Consider the following 18,535-nt stretch of genomic DNA (forward strand, 5'->3'; position numbering starts at 1 on the left):
ATCATGTTTTACTAATACATAAATATTTTCCATATTTCAAACTATGAAATAACAACAACAAAAAAATAAATATTGGTGTTATATATATACACATACATACTGTATATATACACACTGTATATATACATACATATACATATATAAACACCAAGACTGCATTTATTTGATCAAAAATACAGTAAAAACAGTAATATTGTAAAGTATTATTATACAATTTAAAATAACTGTTTCCTATTTGAATATATTTTAAAATTTAATTTACATTTTCAGCTTCATTACTCCAGTCTTCAGAGTCACACGATCCTTCAGAAGTCATTCTGAACATTTCTTCATTTCTTCAATGTTGAAAACATTTTTGTGGAATATATACAATATTGCGTTTATACACACATATGAAATAAATTCACACATTTAAAAATGAATTTATACTTTTATTACACATATTTAGTATAATTATATATTTAATGAACATCATATTCCAATTTTTTTTTATTCTCAAATCAGTGCCAATAAAGTTTTTGTATTACAACGTACCCCACAATGTGCCAGCATGACCCCATAAATGTGTGACAACTAGCTCCCTTCACTTCTAGTAATAACTCATCGTATTATCTAATGATGTCTGGTTTAATTTTGATTGCATTCTCATAATTATTAATTTTCATATATGCTTTAAAGGAACACTCAACTCAAAATAATAATATTTGTGTTTCTTATTTTTTTTTTTTTTGAAAATAGGCTCATTTTCCAACTCATCAGCCGATCTCCGGGTCTGGAATTAGCACCTTAGCTTAGCTTAGCATAGATCATTAAATCTGATTAGACCGTTAGCATCTCGCTCAAAAATGACCAAAGAGTTTCTTTATTTTTCCTATTTAAAACATGACCCTTCTGTAGTAGTGTCGTGTACTAAGACTGACAGAAAATGAAAGGTTATGATTTCCTAGACTGATATGGCTAGGAACTATACTCTCATTCTTGCATAATAACTTTTCTTCACAGTAATTTCACAGAGCAGCACCTGAAAATAGTCCCCAGCTAGTTTGTGTAGTTGCAGCAATAGCAAAGTTGACTGGGACTATTTTCAGGCATTGTGTCTTATAATCATCTACTTTATTCATTCATTCATTCCTTCATTCTTGATTATACTAAAGATTATAAGCTCGCTCGCTCGCTCACTCGCTCACAGCAGCTAATGATATCCTGTTGAGGGCTGACAGTGCCGTCTCTGTGCAGTGATGTTGGTGACAGACTCCTCTTTCTCTAGCCGTGGCTCTGCTGAGAGGGAAACAATCAGACTTTTATTTCATTTGAACAAACAGTCCTGATATCCCACACTCTCTCTGAGTTTTCTCTCTCAACGTTAGACTTCTTCAGCATGAGTAACGGCTTGTTCCATTGATTAATCAAACACCTCGGCCCGTCTTTTAAATCTCTGTAATGCTTTGAGATCCTCGCCCACATCATGGCATATAAACCTGATCTTAATGGCTCCTCTCACCCCATCAAACCCTTTTAACGCTGTCCAAGAGGAGGACAGCTCTTAATCTTCAGCATTGTGTCATGGAGAACATGGTCTTTTCACAGCCTCATGCAGGAGCAGCGGCTCTCCTGACTGAAGATTTAAGCGTTACTGACATTCATCCCCTGCTAAAACCCTAAAGAGCTTTACAGGTAACTTAGGCAACATTGATTAGGTTATGCAACCTTGTATTTGCTGTTTACTGTCTGTATGGAGAGCAGACTATTGATTTAAGTGTAGATGTATGCAGAACAGGTAATGTGATTACATTCGAGAATAAAAGTCAATCAAAAAAAAGCACACAAACAGCTCTGTCCCCCCACTGTGACCAAACAAAGCTTTGGTTTACTACAGCATTCCAGCAGATTAAGTTTTCTCGCTCAGAAAGAAATTACAAAGACTTAGAGCATATTATGCAACAGAAAAGCAGCAAATAGAGATTTTTATTCGTTGTTGCTGCATTATGTAGCAGTTATTTTATAAAACACTTCACTGTACAATCTTTAAAACTAATACTAGAAAAATGCCAATTCAGTTACAGTAATTGCTCTGTTATCCACTAGATGGCGTGTTATTCCCATTATGCTCAGTTTAAAACGTATTAAACTGACTGAAGATTCAGACTGATGTTGGAATTTAATTTAATTTAATTTAATTTAATTTAATTTAATCTTGTGCTCAAAAATAATGATACAGACTAAAACCTGGCAGAAGACACTGGTATTTCTCTGGTTATTAAGTATAATATATAAAAAATAGAAATATAGAAAAATGTACAAATTATTATAGTGTTTATATTTATAATGAATGATTGTAAATTAATAATAAATGTTGTGCATAATTTATTTAATTAATTATATATATATATATATATATATATATATATATATATATATATATATATATATATACACTTAACACACACACACACACACACATATATATATATTCACATATTAATTTAAATATTATAATACAATTATTAGAAAATTCAATAACATGGAAAATGTTATAGTACGATTTATAATTATACATGTATACTCATTAAAAAATATAATACACGTAATTATATTAATTATAATTCAATCATATTTTCATATGATGTAATTAATGTTAGAGTGAGAGAGATAATTAGTGTGTGTGTGTATATATATATATATGTATATATATATATATACAAACACACACACACAAACACATTTTTATTGTATTTAATTTATAAATAATTAATAAATTATACATTTTATAAGAATTTATTAAAATTGGACTCACTTTACTGGATTTATATATGAGTATACATATACAGTATAAATCAGAAGTGTACCATATATTTTTAAATTATATACAAATGATAATACATATTAAATAAATAATATAGTTTTATTAGAATAACAGTTGGGCACAGCTTACTGAATTATAATTCTACATTTTCTTTTTAAACCTTTTGATAATAAGGCATTTTCATAAATGCTGAAATGTGGATTGATTGACTGATTTGAATGAAAAGCAGCACCCATGTGAACTCCTTTTTAAAAAAAACAGGTCAGGATGCATATCATTTGTGTAATATTTTGTTGATTGTACTATTATGCTAAAAAGTGTAAAACAGTCATAATAAAGCATGAGTGGGTATAGGTACCGTCGGTTAATGCACTAGCCTGCTTACATGCAGTTCTGCGCACAATGACATATGGGTTTAATGCGAGCTTTTGTGCGCGTGATAAAGCAGGTGCTTCTGCTCTTTATTTCCTGACAGTCTCAACAGCATGTTCTCTGCTCCCTGTTGGGTTTATTCTGAGAATCCGACGCTGCTGCATGTAAACAGTTCAATTTGGCTCACGAGCATCGCTACCCCACATACATTCATAAACTCACTCATTCAACTCTGATTGGTCCAGTTTCAAACTGGGAGGAGATAAAGTTAGATGAAAGTAAAATTACCTTGAGGGAGCACTCATAGATTCCATCTTCATCCTTGGAGACCCTTTTACGCTTGGACAGCTCATGCATGCTTTTACAGTGTAAAAAAATAAGAAAGCATGGCGAATCAGAGATAGACACATTTACAGGTGGAGACACAAAAGAGCCACCGGTGTCCTTATCATAAATACATCCTGAAAGGGGTATAAGAGGGTCTGCTCTGCAATCACTCCTCCTGGATGGACTAAAAGGAGTACAGGAACATTCAAACAGGAACCAAAGAGATCCATGCAAACTTTTTTGAGGAAACTTACGAAAAGGGAAACGACAGTTTGCGTGGACATCAAGTAGTACGTCACGAGTGCAGCTATAATTTATAAAAAATAAAATAAAATAAAAATAGCCGAAAGTGGGGTATAGAAAACGTCTTGACGAAACCTTTGAAGAACCCTGGACTTCTGAGAGCTGAACTGAGCAAGGCGTTCTCCCATGAGGCTGGACGGTGCCAGAATGGACTTAATCAAAAAAATATGGACGGCTCGGAAACTCATTCTCGTGGTGTTGATTCCTTTATCCCTGCTGCCTCTGCCTCTCATCCACCCGTGCAGTGTAAGTAGATCCTCAGCCATTTACACAATCACACGCGCTCGTGAGAGGCGCGCACTCGGCTCGTTCTCCGCGCGCTTTTACGCGCTGCTTACTTTTGGGTATGTGCGTTTAAAATGCATTTTATTTCAACATTATCACTTTTTTGTGGTTTTAAATATGTTTAGATTTTTTATTCCGCAAGGATTCTTTATATACAGTTTCAGTGACTTGGAAAATATGGGTAGACGCAAATAAAATGCTGTTTTTAGATGCAGATAGACAGTTTAAGTTGTATAATGTCTCAAACATGATCATTATGATCATTATGAATTGACTGCGGTCTCTGGGTCTTCGGGGTTCCTCGAGGAGCCAGTGACCTCTCACCTGATTGGTTGATTTCCAGGTGCGTTGTCAGAGCATCGGTGCCGTGATGGTTCAAGTGTGCTCTTCTGACGGGAATTGTTTGTTTGAAACACCGGGAGGTTTTACAGATGTTGTTTGTTTGTTTAGCAATTGGAATCTTAGATTCAGTCCAACATCAGCAAAGCCTGCAGTGAGGCATTGCGTTTATTTGACCAGACGCCATCATGAATCCAAAAATTGTTTATGAATAAAATTTTTCATACATGTGTATTTCATTCTTTCGGAAAATGAGATTATGAGCATTAACCCCTTAAAGATTCGATGGTTATTTTTTATTTTTTCTGCTTTAATATTTCAGTCATTTAATATATTTCACGTTAAATTCAGTCTGTTAATTATATTGTTTCTTTTTTCTTTTCATTTTTTTTTTTTTTTTGAGAAATCTACTAGCAATTTCTGAGTGGAAATTGATTCAAAGTAAATTGTACATCATTGTTTTCAGGAGGAAATATCACATTAAAAAGAAGTCAGGTGTGCAAAAAAAAAAAAAAACTCACTGAAATTAGTGCTCATTTTACGTATTATTTACTAAAAAGTCTCTATTAAAAATAAATATTATACATTTAGAATATTTAGCACATTTTTTTTTTCTGCAGTGTCCTGTGGTGTTACATACTATAATGTATGTAGGCTAAAACTTATTTTTTTCCTTCATCTTATAGTAGTAGTAGTAGTAGGTGCAAATTTATGACATCATATTAATTATTTGATGGCAAAAACAAAAAAACAACTAAAATTATATATTTTTTAACTCTGTGGGGCCATTTGATGAATTAGTGAAGACATAGATGTTATTAAAATGAATGAATAAATGAATGAAATGGTGACAGGATCTAAGAGATATACTTTGTCTTATACACAAATATAAATAACCTAACCTAAAATCAGTATTAATGTTGAAGTACCAAATTATTCACAAAAAAATAAAAATAAATTGCTAGTAAATTGCACAAATAATTACAAAGAAATAGCAAGTAACACATTAAATAAAAAATATGATATTATGCATTTGGGTTTTTATCCAAAACGCCATTGTAATGCAATTATAATGCAATTATAAAGTAACCAGACACGTGATTCAAATTGATCTAAACATCTTTTTAGGCAAATGGGGAAACAGCACCTATAGATCAGGAAATGTTATTATCTTCTGCCATGACAGCTTTTTTTTTTTACAGTTCCAAAACATGTTTAAGATTAGATCTCTTGCACAGGTTTTTGCTCTCTCTTGCTCTCTCTCTCTCTCTCTCGCTCTCTCTCTCTCTCTCTCTCTCCTCTGACAGCACTTTTCATCAAGAGTCAGAAATAACGGTGTTAGTTCACAATAGTTCACTAAAATCTCATCTCACCAACTGAAAACAATTATTCACACAAAGTGTTTATGTAATGAGTCCCACAGAGAGGCTTGTGTTTATGTTGAAACAGAACCGTGTTTCAAGATAAAGTTGCTTGATGCGTAATCCGGTGATTACCCTGTTCGTGATTAATGAGAGGATATCATCAGACCCTTTTATCATCAATGCCCCATCAGACCTTCTAACAGAAATCAGCTGGATCTGAATGGACTGATTTCTTGAGCAATGATGAGATTAGAGCAGAACAAGAACAATGTGTCAATGGAGACTGTAATAAAATAAAATAAATTGCCAAAAAACAGAAGTTTGCTGGTTCAAGTCCCAACAGGGAACAAGTCATGAATCACTGTACCCTTGCTAACTTACGTAATAATACTTTATTAATGTCACACATTAGATGTTTTGAGATTGATAAAATAGCAACACTTTATAATAAGGTCCCATTAGTCATATTAGTGTAAACGAATATTTCTAAATGCGTTTTTCATAGTTCGTTCATGTTTACTAATAGTTACAAATGCAATACAGTGTAAAAATGATTCCTTATTATGCGTTTATTGGAGTACATTTTACAAGAATTACAGTTTTAGCCTTTCTGCTTCAAATTTGCACATTTACAGTCTTGTCTCTTTTCAAAAAAAATTTTTTTGTGAAATTTCTTTGCAATTTCCGAATGTAAATTTTAGTGTTTGCAGAAAATTCAAATGAGTGCTTATTTTATGTAATATGTGCTGAAAATGCTTTAAAATATTAAATAATAAAAAAAAAAAAAACATATCTGTTGGAAGATTACTTTCAATGAACACAAACTGGCCACAGATCAGTGCCTTTCTCATCTCATCTCGTTAGCCTGATGTGTTCGTAATGTCTGGGATGTGTGAACGTGTATTAATTGTGTTTTGCTCAGCGTGTGATAAAATCTGATTAATAATGAAATAATGAAAAAATGTTTGTTCTGTCAGCCTAAGCTCCGCATGCAGACTTTAAAGTGATTCACATGTGCTCAAATCATATTTGTATTTCACTAATCATTTTTTGTTGTGTCCAGATCCCAGATTTGGATTTTTCTGCTGATTTGCGGACTGATGCACATGCTTTCCTGCTGTTTTGCTCATAATTAAAGTCCTAATTTTGTTGAAAAACTAAATTACTCCAGCATTTTAGATGTGGCTGGTACATGCAAATCTTCTGTCAAATATGTCAATGTAATCAGCTCTTATTTATCTTATCTTATTTAAATGGATTTTAGTACTTATCACCTGCAAAATAGATCTTGCGATATTTGATGTAGTCACTCAGTCTATAATACACTCAATTTATAATGGCTTAGTTAACTATTTCTGGGATGTATAGTACAGGAAGCATGCATAAACATCAAATACAAATCAAAGCAGCGTTCAGATCTCATGATAAAAAACCACAATGCTCATAATGATGAATTGTCTCTGTAGGAATCATCATGTGCGTATGTCCTGATCGTGACGGCGGTATATTGGGTATCTGAAGCTGTGCCGCTGGGAGCCGCGGCTCTCGTCCCGGCCTTCCTGTACCCACTGTTTGGGGTCCTCAAATCCAGTGAGGTAAGAAAACGTCTCTGTGTAACAAGACTTGGAAAACTGTAGAAAACTGTAGGTTAAATGTTTAACATACATAAAGAGCAGGACTTTGCATTGCTTCTAAAGCTGGTTTGTATAATATATGACCTGCTTTCTGGGTTAGATGTCTGACCTGGTTATATTCATGAGCATTTGAGCTTATCTGTCTGGGTATACGGCTTCTATAGGTGATGTTTTAAGAGTGCCATTGTGCTTTTTTTATCATGCATGTGAGTTTTACAGCTCAGAGTTGCTGATCGTTCATTTGCCCCAGCCTGTAAACTGCCATAATATTATGTAAAAGAAAATGCTGCATCATGTGACTAAACCCCATTGACAAACTTGACAAAGCAACCCGTTATCTTAAGTAATCATGTTTGGCAAATTTTCCCCTTTTTATGCAATCATTCTATCTTTTTTGCTGACTGCATGGATTTCAGTTTTGGGCTATAAATCTATATCTATCTATCTATCTATCTATCTATCTATCTATCTATCTATCTATCTATCTATCTATATACACACACACACACACACACACACACGCGTACACACACGCGCGATTAGAATTAGAATGTTATTTAAAGGTTACAAAAATGTATCTTACATAATTCTAATACCTTTTTTCCACACAAAATATAATGTTAATTGAAATTTGTTTAATATTCTAAGAACTGTAAAATATCTATTTCTAAAATATGTAAAATATTTTCTTGTCAAGATTCAAATGTTATTTAAAGATTACAAAAATGTTTTTTTTTCTTACAACATTCTAATGTTTATTTTTATGCAAAATAAAAGTTATTTGAAGGTTTTTTTAAAGGAATGTTAAAATGTCCAGATTTGACCAGAACGTTTTTAAAGGTTCCAAATATGTTTTTTTTTAGAATGTTCATAAAGTACAAAAAACATCATTAGAACACTCCAAGAATATTGATCTCATTTTCTCTCCATGTTATGAGAACGGATATCAAATATTATTGATGGTACAAGAATATTCCATAAACATTACTTTAGGAACGTTTTGTCCTAACTTTTCAGAAACGTTCAGTAAATAAGCTAAGATGTCTGTGTGTGTTTGCAGGTGGCCTCTGAGTATTTTAAGGACACCACGCTGCTGTTGATGGGGGTCATTTGTCTGGCCGCCTCCATTGAGAAGTGGAACCTGCATAAACGCATCGCTCTGCGGATGGTGATGATCGCCGGGGCCAAACCTGGCATGTATGTATTCAGCACGTTTAACACGCATACACAGTTATAGACGGACTCTGTGACCTGCATGTGTTCTGCTTGTGTTGCAGGCTGGTTTTGGGGTTCATGTGCTGTACGGTTTTTCTCTCTATGTGGCTGAGCAACACATCCACCACGGCCATGGTGATGCCGATCGCTGAAGCCGTGCTGCAGCAGCTCATCTGCACCGGCATCGCAGACTCCCTCGAAGACTCGCTGACTGTAGATACACAGGACGAGGAGAGCGGTGAGTCTCAGAAGGTCTGCATGCATGTTTATTATTAGCTGTATTTAAGATCTAATTCTGTTCTTTCACAGACAAAGAGGAAAACCAAGAATTAAGCAAGAATCACCTTCAGCTGCTGGACCGCAAACACAAGTGAGCCTATATGTCTGGAGACAGTCAACTGTATTAAACTACATCTGTTAATCAAGCTTATTCACTCAAGTTTTCTTTGTTTTGCAGTGAAAATCATGAAGTCTGTATACTGAATGAGGTAAGAGCAAATTGTTTATTCAAACTGTGAAATTATGGCTGTTAAAAATTAAAACATAAACAAGAAATAAATGGGGGTTTATGGTTAAAACAACTTAAAATAAAACTTAAATGTATTTATAATGTTTATTACAGTGTAATAAATCTAAAGTAATAAAAAACATTTCGATACTTTAAATAAAATAAATATTAACTGAAATAAAATAAAATAACTTCTCATTTTCATTTAATTTAAAATAATTCAAACTAAATATATAAACGTTATATTGACATATTTAAATAAAAACTAATAAAAATAACACACTATTAATAACTAAAACCTCAGTAAAAATTTATCTCTGTAATACTAAAATAACACTTGAAATTATTTATTTAAAATTATTTATGTAATTATCAGTAAAAATACTATTTTTTTTGTAATTATGAGTTGATTATATGAATGAACACATAACACACAGAAAACGTTTACTGTCATTGAATATAAAGTATTTTTTTTTTTTCCAAAAAAAGAGTCAATTGCATGATTCATGATCTAAGTCACCTTGTAAATAAGATTTTGTATTAGATTCATTGTCTAAAAAGAAAAAAGTCAAAGCCATTCTCAATCATCTTATTTTAGAAACATTTAAAAAGATGTTGTTTAAATGTGTTTTTCGTTCTCTAGGAGTTGAATGGTCTGACATTGAAGCCTGGTTTCGGTCCAGAGTTTTCTAAAGAATCAAATGGAAACCTGCCAGAGGTGAGACCTTCAGCTTGCTGACAATATCTCTAACCGTTCTCTAAAATCATTTATCCCGATTGTTCCCAAACAGGCTCCAGTTAGCATCCCTGCTCCACCAAAGAAACCCAAAAAGCAGAGGGATTCGCTGTACCCCACCAAGAGAGACCACATGATCTGTAAGTGCCTGTCTCTGAGCATCACATACGCGGCCACCATCGGCGGCCTCATCACCATCACCGGCACCTCCACCAACCTCATCTTCGCCGAGCAATTCAACAAGTATGTTATCACTCCGATAAAACCTGCTTTCAGGAAGAAGCTGGGATTTATTTAAACTCTGGATTTAATCTTAGTTTCTGATGCTTAACAGAGAGAAAAACCCTTTCCTTTGTGCAGCATTTCTTGGGCAAAAGTGGCTCTATATTGTGAGACGGTTTTGTTGATGTAAAGATGTGGCTTTGAGAAGTCCGTAGGGTTTGTATTGACACTCTTTTCATTCTTTCATCAGACAAACCACCACATCATCAAAGTTGTTATAATCTGTGCTCACTGGAAGTGCTGTTATCACTGACATTTTTCTAGAAATAATCAATATAAAGCACTAATTGGCTTAAAATGTGTCAGCTAGAATGCTTACGCCACATCATCTGGCTCTCTGTATCTTCTTGAACGCTGTGTAAACAGAACCTTGTCCTTTTCTTCCACACTGGACATTTGACATTTGACCCCTGAACGCAGGGCGCTTGAGCTTTCATGTGACTAAACATGATTTAATTATGTTAAGATCAAGTTATGTTGTTTTTAATGAATAATGCGGGTCATAGTATACTATATAGGTAGTAAGTATAGAAGGAACAAAAACCTGTTTCAATTCAACAGAATTCACAAAAGCATTAATTTTACTTTCATAATGTGACATATTTCAGAGTGAAACATATTTTAAAAATAGAATGGGACTTTGTTTTTTTTTCATTGGGAATGATTGTGAAAAATGGTCTTTATATGTCAGTTAAAAAAAGGAGGAGCAAGTTAGCTAGTTTTAATATATGTATATAATACATGTATAAATATGTATATATTTATTTAAAAAAATCATTTAATATAATTCATTTTTTATTTAATATTTATTTTTATACAAATATTATATTATATTATATTATTATTTTATTTATATTAAAATATATAATTTAATATTATTTTTTTGAAGAAAACATTGCCTATAATACAAGGAAAATGCATTAGATGTATGTAGTGATAATATAATATAATATAATAAAATATAATATAATATAATATAATATAATATAATATAATATAATATAATATAATATAATATAATATAATATAATATATGTGGACTTACATTTTTAGTAGTGATTTTAATCATATAAACACTATAAAAAAAAAAAACGTAAAAATTTAAATTTCTTGAATCTGACTTATTGAAATATCCAAGTTGTCTAAAGTTAACATTTTAACATTTTGCACAAACACTTACTTAGTTAAAGTAGGTTTTGTTCTTATGTGTTCTGCCACACTAAGCTTTGCTAAGCTTTGCTATAACCGTCTGTTTCAGTCGTTACCCAGAAGCGAAAGTCATCAACTTCGGCACGTGGTTCATCTTCAGTCTGCCGATCGCTCTGATCATGCTGATGCTCACCTGGATCTGGCTGCACTGTCTCTTTCTGGGCTGCAAGTAAGAATAAAGAGAGACGTTATAAATGTGAGATTAATTTGTGAAAGGATCTGGCTGAACTCAAGCGGTTATCTCCTCACAGTTTCAGAGAGACTTGCTCGCTCAGCAAGAAACGCAAAACCAGGCGAGAGCTCCTCTCTGAGAAGCGCATTCAGGAGGAGTACCAGAAACTCGGCCCCATCAGGTACATGAGTCTGAGCTTCTGAGTCATGTCGTGGAAGGTTTTGGGATTTTTGAGACTAATATGATTTTTCTGATGGTTCCCAGCTATCCTGAAGTCGTGACGGGCATCTTCTTTATTCTGATGACTGTACTTTGGTTCACCAGGGAACCAGGATTTGTTCCCGGCTGGACGTCGCTGTTTGAGAAGTATGTGAACCTCTTGCCAATATTTTTGTAAATAAAATAAAACGTAAAAAAAAAATAATAATAATTTTTTATTTTTATTTTATATGATTCCAAGTTTATTTTAAAATAAAATTGTCAACTAAGAGTCAAAATATTAAGTAGCAATTTTCCTTAGAATCACATCTTATAATCACAGCGGAAAACGCTGAGTCTTATTTAAAAAAACGCTATTTAGGTGATTTATTTTAGGTCTAGAAATTCAAAAGAATAGTGTATTAAATCATAATTTTACATTGCTTTTTTATTATTTTATTCCTTTATGGAAAATGCAATTTCTTATTTAAAAAAATTAATTAAATCAAATTAAATATTTTATTATATTTACTTTGATTTAATACATTTTATTTTTAATATTTCATTTCAGTTGCATTCATATTTATTTGTATTTAATATTTATTAATAATTATTATTTTTATTATATTTATTATTGATTCATTAGCAAAGTTGCATTAGACGAAAGTGTCAGCTAAGTACAAAAATAATATATATATATATATATATATATATATATATATATATATATATATATATATATATATATATATATATATATATATAAATTTTTTTTTTTTGTAAGAATCCAAGTTAGATGTCACTGGTTGAGAAGTTGATGAACCTCTTGTGTTAACTCAGTCAAAAATTATTTTATTTTATGAACATGAACCTCTTACCCAGTCAATAAAATTGAATTCACATTTCTATATCCTCTAACGTATGCACAAGTGATAAGAAAGACTGACTAAATCTCATTTATCCCTCAGGAAGGGCTACAGGACTGATGCCACGGTGTCGGTTCTGCTCGGCTTCATCCTCTTCCTCATCCCGGCTCGAAAGCCCTGGCCATCTGCGTTCTCCAGCGAGAGCAAAGGTCAGATCGCACGCTGTCCACAGCCGGGCCGCTCCGCGCTGCAGTACAGTCACAATCACTGGCTCAGCAGGGTCTAGTGTACAAGCAGTTCACTGGGGTCCAGGACATGAGAGTAAAGGTGAATGTTCTCTACGGCGCCCCCTGCTGGTCGGGTTGGGTAACCGCTCTTCTCTCTGTTATCTGTGCAGGTGATGATGACGATGAGGAGGAAGAGGATCCTCTGGCTCCCATGATCACGTGGAAAGACTTCCAGAGACTGATGCCGTGGGAGATTGTTATTCTGGTGGGAGGAGGATACGCACTGGCTGCTGGATGCAAGGTTAGCACTATTATTAGCCCTATTATTGGAATCATTATGAATTTTAAAACTTCTAATTCTCATTGGCCTACTGTAATGTAATACTAATTATGTATACTTTATATATATATATATATATATATATATATATATATATATATATATATAGTTGTTGTTTTTTACCAAGAAAGTTGCATTGGATAAAGGTGTCAGCTAAGCTAACATTTATTTAAATTTTTATTTAATTAAATTAATATTTTATAATTATTTTATTATATTTAATTTGATTTATTTCCAAGTTGCTGTGAATAAAATCACATCTAAAAATCACAGCAGAAAATACTTACTAAAATAAATACGTTTAAATTCTAAAAAAATTTGAACAATGTTTTATTGTTATTTTATTCCTTTATGAACATTTATTTTAGTTTATCTTATTTGACTCAAAGATTTCTTTGCAAGATTTACCAACAAAGTTTCACTGAATAACAGTGTCAGCTAATAGTCAAAATATATTTTTAAATGTAATTTGAATTTTATTTATGCTATTGTAATATTACACTGTAATATGACCAGACATTCTTTGCAAGGTTGTTGCATTGGATAAATGCATTGGATAAACACTTTATTTATTCTTTTTTTAAATGTAGTTTCTTTGGATAAAGGTGTCAGCTAAGATTCAAAATATTAAGTAACAAGTAGAATTTCCCATAAAAATCAGTGGGAAATACTGAGTCTCATTTAAAAAACAGCAATTTGATGAAGAATATAATCTAAAGAATATTGTTTTTATTAAAGAACTGTTATGCAACATCAGATTCTTTTCTAGAACAAACATGCCCTGTATGTTAACTGCTAAATGAACCATGTGACGTCTCTCTAAAGGTGTCGGGTCTCTCCGTGTGGATCGGTCGGCAGCTGGAGCCCATGAGTGGTCTTCCTCCGTGGGCCGTGATACTGCTGACATGTCTCCTGGTGTCCGCCGTCACCGAGTTCGCCAGCAACCCAGCCACGCTCACAGTGTTCCTGCCCATCCTCTCGGCCCTGGTCAGCTAACATACACACACACACACACACACACACACACCTGAGACACACAAACAGATCAAAGTGTGATTATTTCACAGCGTTGTTCTGACCGTGTGTGTCCTGTCCTTCACAGTCAGAGACGCTGCACATGAACCCTCTGCACACACTCATCCCCGCCACCATGTGTGTGTCCTTCGGCGTCATGCTGCCCGTTGGAAACCCGCCGAATGCCATTGTGTTCAGTTACGGACACGTGCAGATCAGCGACATGGTATGAACCAACATTAGCCTGTTATATCACCTCTGTCACGTTTCACAGCTGTGTCGAAAAGCATTAATCATTTGTTTTTCATAAGCTAACTGAGTGAAACAAGTGCCTGGTCAGAAGTAGATTTCTGTATGATTTTAAACAGCATGTCAGAGAAATAATGTGCGTTAAGTGTTCCTGAAACGAATTGTACTAGATGAGTTAACATTTGAATATATTTGAGGATGTGAATACGCCTTCAGAAAGGTTACAGGGCCGATGGTAACTAGGATCGCAGTTTTAAACATCATTTTAATATGGCAAAACCACAAGATGCTCACTTTGAAAGATTACATTTTTTAATTAACAGATGCTTATTATACAAAATAATTTCACAAAGGTGAATTTTATTTTTGATTTTCCTGCTGATAGAGTAAAACTCGATAAAAAATTAGGAAAAAAAAGGCTGAGTACCTTTGAGTTTCTTTTTTTTTTTTTGAGTTCATTAATTGAAATATTAAGACAATTTCAATGATAATATATTAACATTTATATTGTTGAAAAACATGCTTATTCATGATAAAAGAAATAGAAAATATATATAAAATTAAATAAATTAAATAAATTTATGCATTTAGTAGACGCTTTTATCCAGACTTACAGTTCATTCAGGCTATCAATTTTTACATATCATATCATATTATATATATATATATATATTATAGATATAGAATAGAATAAAAAAAAAATAGCTGGATTTTTGTTGATGCATTCAAGCAATGTCTATTTTAACACTTATTAAATGTCTGTAGCATTTCTTTACTATAAAAGTGTTTGGTTACACAGACTATGTTTATAATTACTCTTTTTTTTTAACACTGATAGAGATGATTAGTTTTTTTTTTTTTCAAGTGTGACAATTGTCCATTGACTCTGGAATAGCTACTTAATGGCAAACCTTATATTTCCTGCTTGTGTCTTGCAGGTGAAAGCTGGTTTCGGAGTGAATCTGATCGGGGTGTTTGTGGTAATGTTGGCCATCATGACGTGGGGCGAGCCGCTCTTCAATCTGAGCGAGTTTCCCACCTGGGCGCTGATGCGTAACGTCACGGGCAGCTTGTAGCCGGCGTTTGACTGAGGACACTGGATATACACTGAAGAGGAGGCACATAAATGCAATTAAAGCCTTGTTTTTGTACCTCAGTGCAGTACGAGGACGTCCGTCGGAGGATGCAGAACTGCTCACTGTGACTGAATGGACGGTGCGATCGGTGGAAACCCTTCTTACACTTCTAGATCAGAGCATTAGATGTAGATTAACATCTTTCCAAGTTTACGTGCGTAGAAAAACACAATCAGCGATGTAACATATCCGTATCCTTTATTTCCCAAAGTCTAACAAATGTCGTGATGCATTTCGTTATTTACTTTATAGGTTTGAGGGAGATTCTGCATCAGATGAAGTCAGGCGTAGCATCTAACAGGCTCTTGCCAAAATGTTACATAGGTTTTTGTGATTCAAACGTTACACAAACATATTCTGAATAACTGAAGAAACCTCTGTACATTCAGGAAACTAACATTTTGTTACTGTCAGCGGCAATTTATTTCACCTGACATCTCTAAAAAACATAATAAAACACTTTATTTTTGGTTCATTAATTTATTTGCATTTCAAACATCACATACAGCACAGATTCATTCAGATACATTATAAGACGAGACAAAAACACAATTGTCAGAGTCTAGTGTTTTAATTTCCTCCGATGGCTATAGTTTTGATGCTCTTTGATGCTGACACTTTCATGACATCAAGTGATCAGCTGTTTATACAAAATCAGCGAAACAAAGATAAACTGTTGATAAATATATATACAAGTAGGTATAACTTGATAAAAAAAAAGACTATATGTAATTGTTTTTAATTACTGAATTGTCTTTAGCGTAAAGTACTTTTGAAAGGGGGAAATATTCTGAAGACAATTTCAATAAAACATTTTAACTAAAAACTATACACATTTCTTATATGATTTTATTACATTGTATTATATAAATTAAGTTGTGAAAATACAATTTCTACTGTGTTGAAACAGCCTGTTCATGTTGAAAAAATACAATAATAATAAAAATTATGCATTTTGAAAAAACTTACTAAACATCTATATAAACTAAACATATATTATATTAAATCATAAATCTCATTATGCATGACAGCTGTTGCAGATGCATAAAAAAATTGGCTGCAGGTGTCAGAGATTCATATGTAAATCTCATGCATCTCAAAGGGTGCAGAAGGAGCTTCACTCAGGACTGAGGACTAATTAAGGGCAGGACACATGGCCTCAAAATCTCGCCGGAGTTTCTCAGGCAGATGTTTGCTCTTGATGGCCGTCTAAACCTTTCTTTTACTGTCTTTGGTCAGACTCTTCCCAGCAGGCCTTGCGCTCATCACTCTCAGGCTTTCTGCAGGTTTGTCAACAACAGTTAACACTCGCATTGCGCAATATAAATCACGTATTCACATGTCATTAACATTAATAAACAGAACGTGTTTAATTAGAGTAACGTTACACGTTGTTATGTACATGCGAGTTTACTGTGGATGAAAGTCCAACTCCATTATAAATTGTAAGCACTTGGCAAAGACGGTTCATCACTTCATATACTTTCTGTAATTATTATTAAAATAATAAGTGGTAATTAGTCATACTCTGAAGTGCAAAGAGTCTCAAGGACGAGTTAAGCATGTGGGAAGTCTGATGACGCAAGCCGTTGTGTAAACGGTAGTTCTTTTAGTGACCGCTAGATGGTGAACTTAAACCACTTTAATTTCAGATATTCATGTGTTTCATATATATATATATATATATATATATATATATATATATATATATATATATATATATATATATATATATATATATATATATATACTGAAATAAAAATAAAATCCTCAAATTTAATTCCTCATTCTCATTTTAATATAATTTATTTTAATTAACTGTATGTGTGTGTATATATATATATCCATAATGCACAACAAAATTACTAAAACTTTAATCAAAATTAAAATGTAAAATAAAAACTGATCTAATATAAATATATAATGTGGTTTTAGTATTATTGAGATGTTTACTATAGAGATTGTAGATCTATGTAATAAGTTTTTTTAATTTTATGCTTGATTACATTTCCTTTTTTTATTTTAACATTAACATTTAATTAAATGTTTGTTTATTTGTATTTATTTTACCCATATGACACTAATTTGTAAATTTGTTAAATTTGTTTGTAAATTTGTTAAAAAATAATATCTGGCCATTTAGAATAAGTGAAAAACATGAACATTTTACTCTTCGTCTGATTTGAGCTGCTGTCAGATTAAATAATCAGACTGTAAGAGAGCATGTGACACGTTTAGGAGAATCTTTTCCAACCTGAGCAGCTTGAGTGACTTTTGTGTTCCACTTGTGTTAACTTTGAAGCAATCTTTTTTTGTTATTTTTTTGTTTTTGTTATGGTCTGTGGTGTGTAATTACAGGTCAGCGTGGGGCTGTTTGGTTTGTTTTGTGTCTGTTTTCTCTCTCAGTTGCTAAGGAACTGAGATGTGGCATAAGTTCCAGTCACACATCTGAGTTTGAGCACCTATTAGCGATCAAAGTGATTTCAGTAATGCACTGTGTTTTAATAGTTTAATTAGTGCACCCTAGAGACCAGTACATCAAATCATCAAATTAGCATCCCATAAAGACCCAAGTCAGGATCCTAGGAGCATGAGAAATGACTTCAAACCACTGCAGCTCCTGAGGATCACACTTACTGTTTCACATGTCAAAACATTCATTGATAACAGAACAGTCCTTTGTGCCGCTGGCATGTCAGTTAGCAAAAAGTACATCAAAGCTATGAATATACGTGCATCTGTGTAAATTAAATTAATGCATTTAGCAGATGCTTTTATCCAAAGCAACTTACAGTGCATTCAGGCTAACATTTTTTACCTAATGTGTTCTTTGGGAATTGAACCCACAACCTTTTACGCTGCTAACGCAATGCTCTATCACTGATCCACAGGAACATAATAAAAATATATTACTTGATATAATATAACTTAATGACAATATAACAAATGTCAATAA

At 33.1% G+C, this 18,535-nt stretch overlaps 2 protein-coding genes across 4 annotated transcripts in view; both read left to right on the forward strand.

Moving 5' to 3' along the window:
• The window catches only part of LOC113048471 (B-cell receptor CD22-like), a 1,131,192-nt gene that overhangs the window by 503,382 nt on the left and 609,275 nt on the right, over positions 1–18,535 (forward strand). The window lies entirely within an intron of this gene.
• Positions 3,932–15,997, forward strand: LOC113048485 (solute carrier family 13 member 4-like). The gene is made up of 16 exons (XM_026210332.1): positions 3,932–4,051; positions 7,260–7,388; positions 8,488–8,624; positions 8,705–8,880; positions 8,952–9,012; positions 9,100–9,130; positions 9,794–9,868; positions 9,942–10,129; positions 11,427–11,546; positions 11,629–11,730; positions 11,814–11,915; positions 12,716–12,822; positions 13,011–13,141; positions 14,006–14,167; positions 14,283–14,420; positions 15,382–15,997. The coding sequence occupies exons 1-16, from the start codon at positions 3,932–3,934 to the stop codon at positions 15,517–15,519; spliced, it is 1,917 nt and encodes a 638-aa protein (XP_026066117.1). The 3' UTR covers positions 15,520–15,997.

Source organism: Carassius auratus, chromosome 29 (genome assembly GCF_003368295.1).
Source record: "Carassius auratus strain Wakin chromosome 29, ASM336829v1, whole genome shotgun sequence".
NCBI lineage: Eukaryota > Metazoa > Chordata > Actinopteri > Cypriniformes > Cyprinidae > Carassius > Carassius auratus.

Coding starts and splice junctions, on each gene's coding strand:
- LOC113048485 (XM_026210332.1), top strand. CDS start 3,932: ATGAGGCTGGACGGTGCCAGAATGGACTTAATCAAAAAAATATGGACG. Junction 8,881..8,951: donor TACACAGGACGAGGAGAGCG/GTGAGTCTCAGA, acceptor GTTCTTTCACAG/ACAAAGAGGAAAACCAAGAA. Junction 9,131..9,793: donor AAGTCTGTATACTGAATGAG/GTAAGAGCAAAT, acceptor TTCGTTCTCTAG/GAGTTGAATGGTCTGACATT.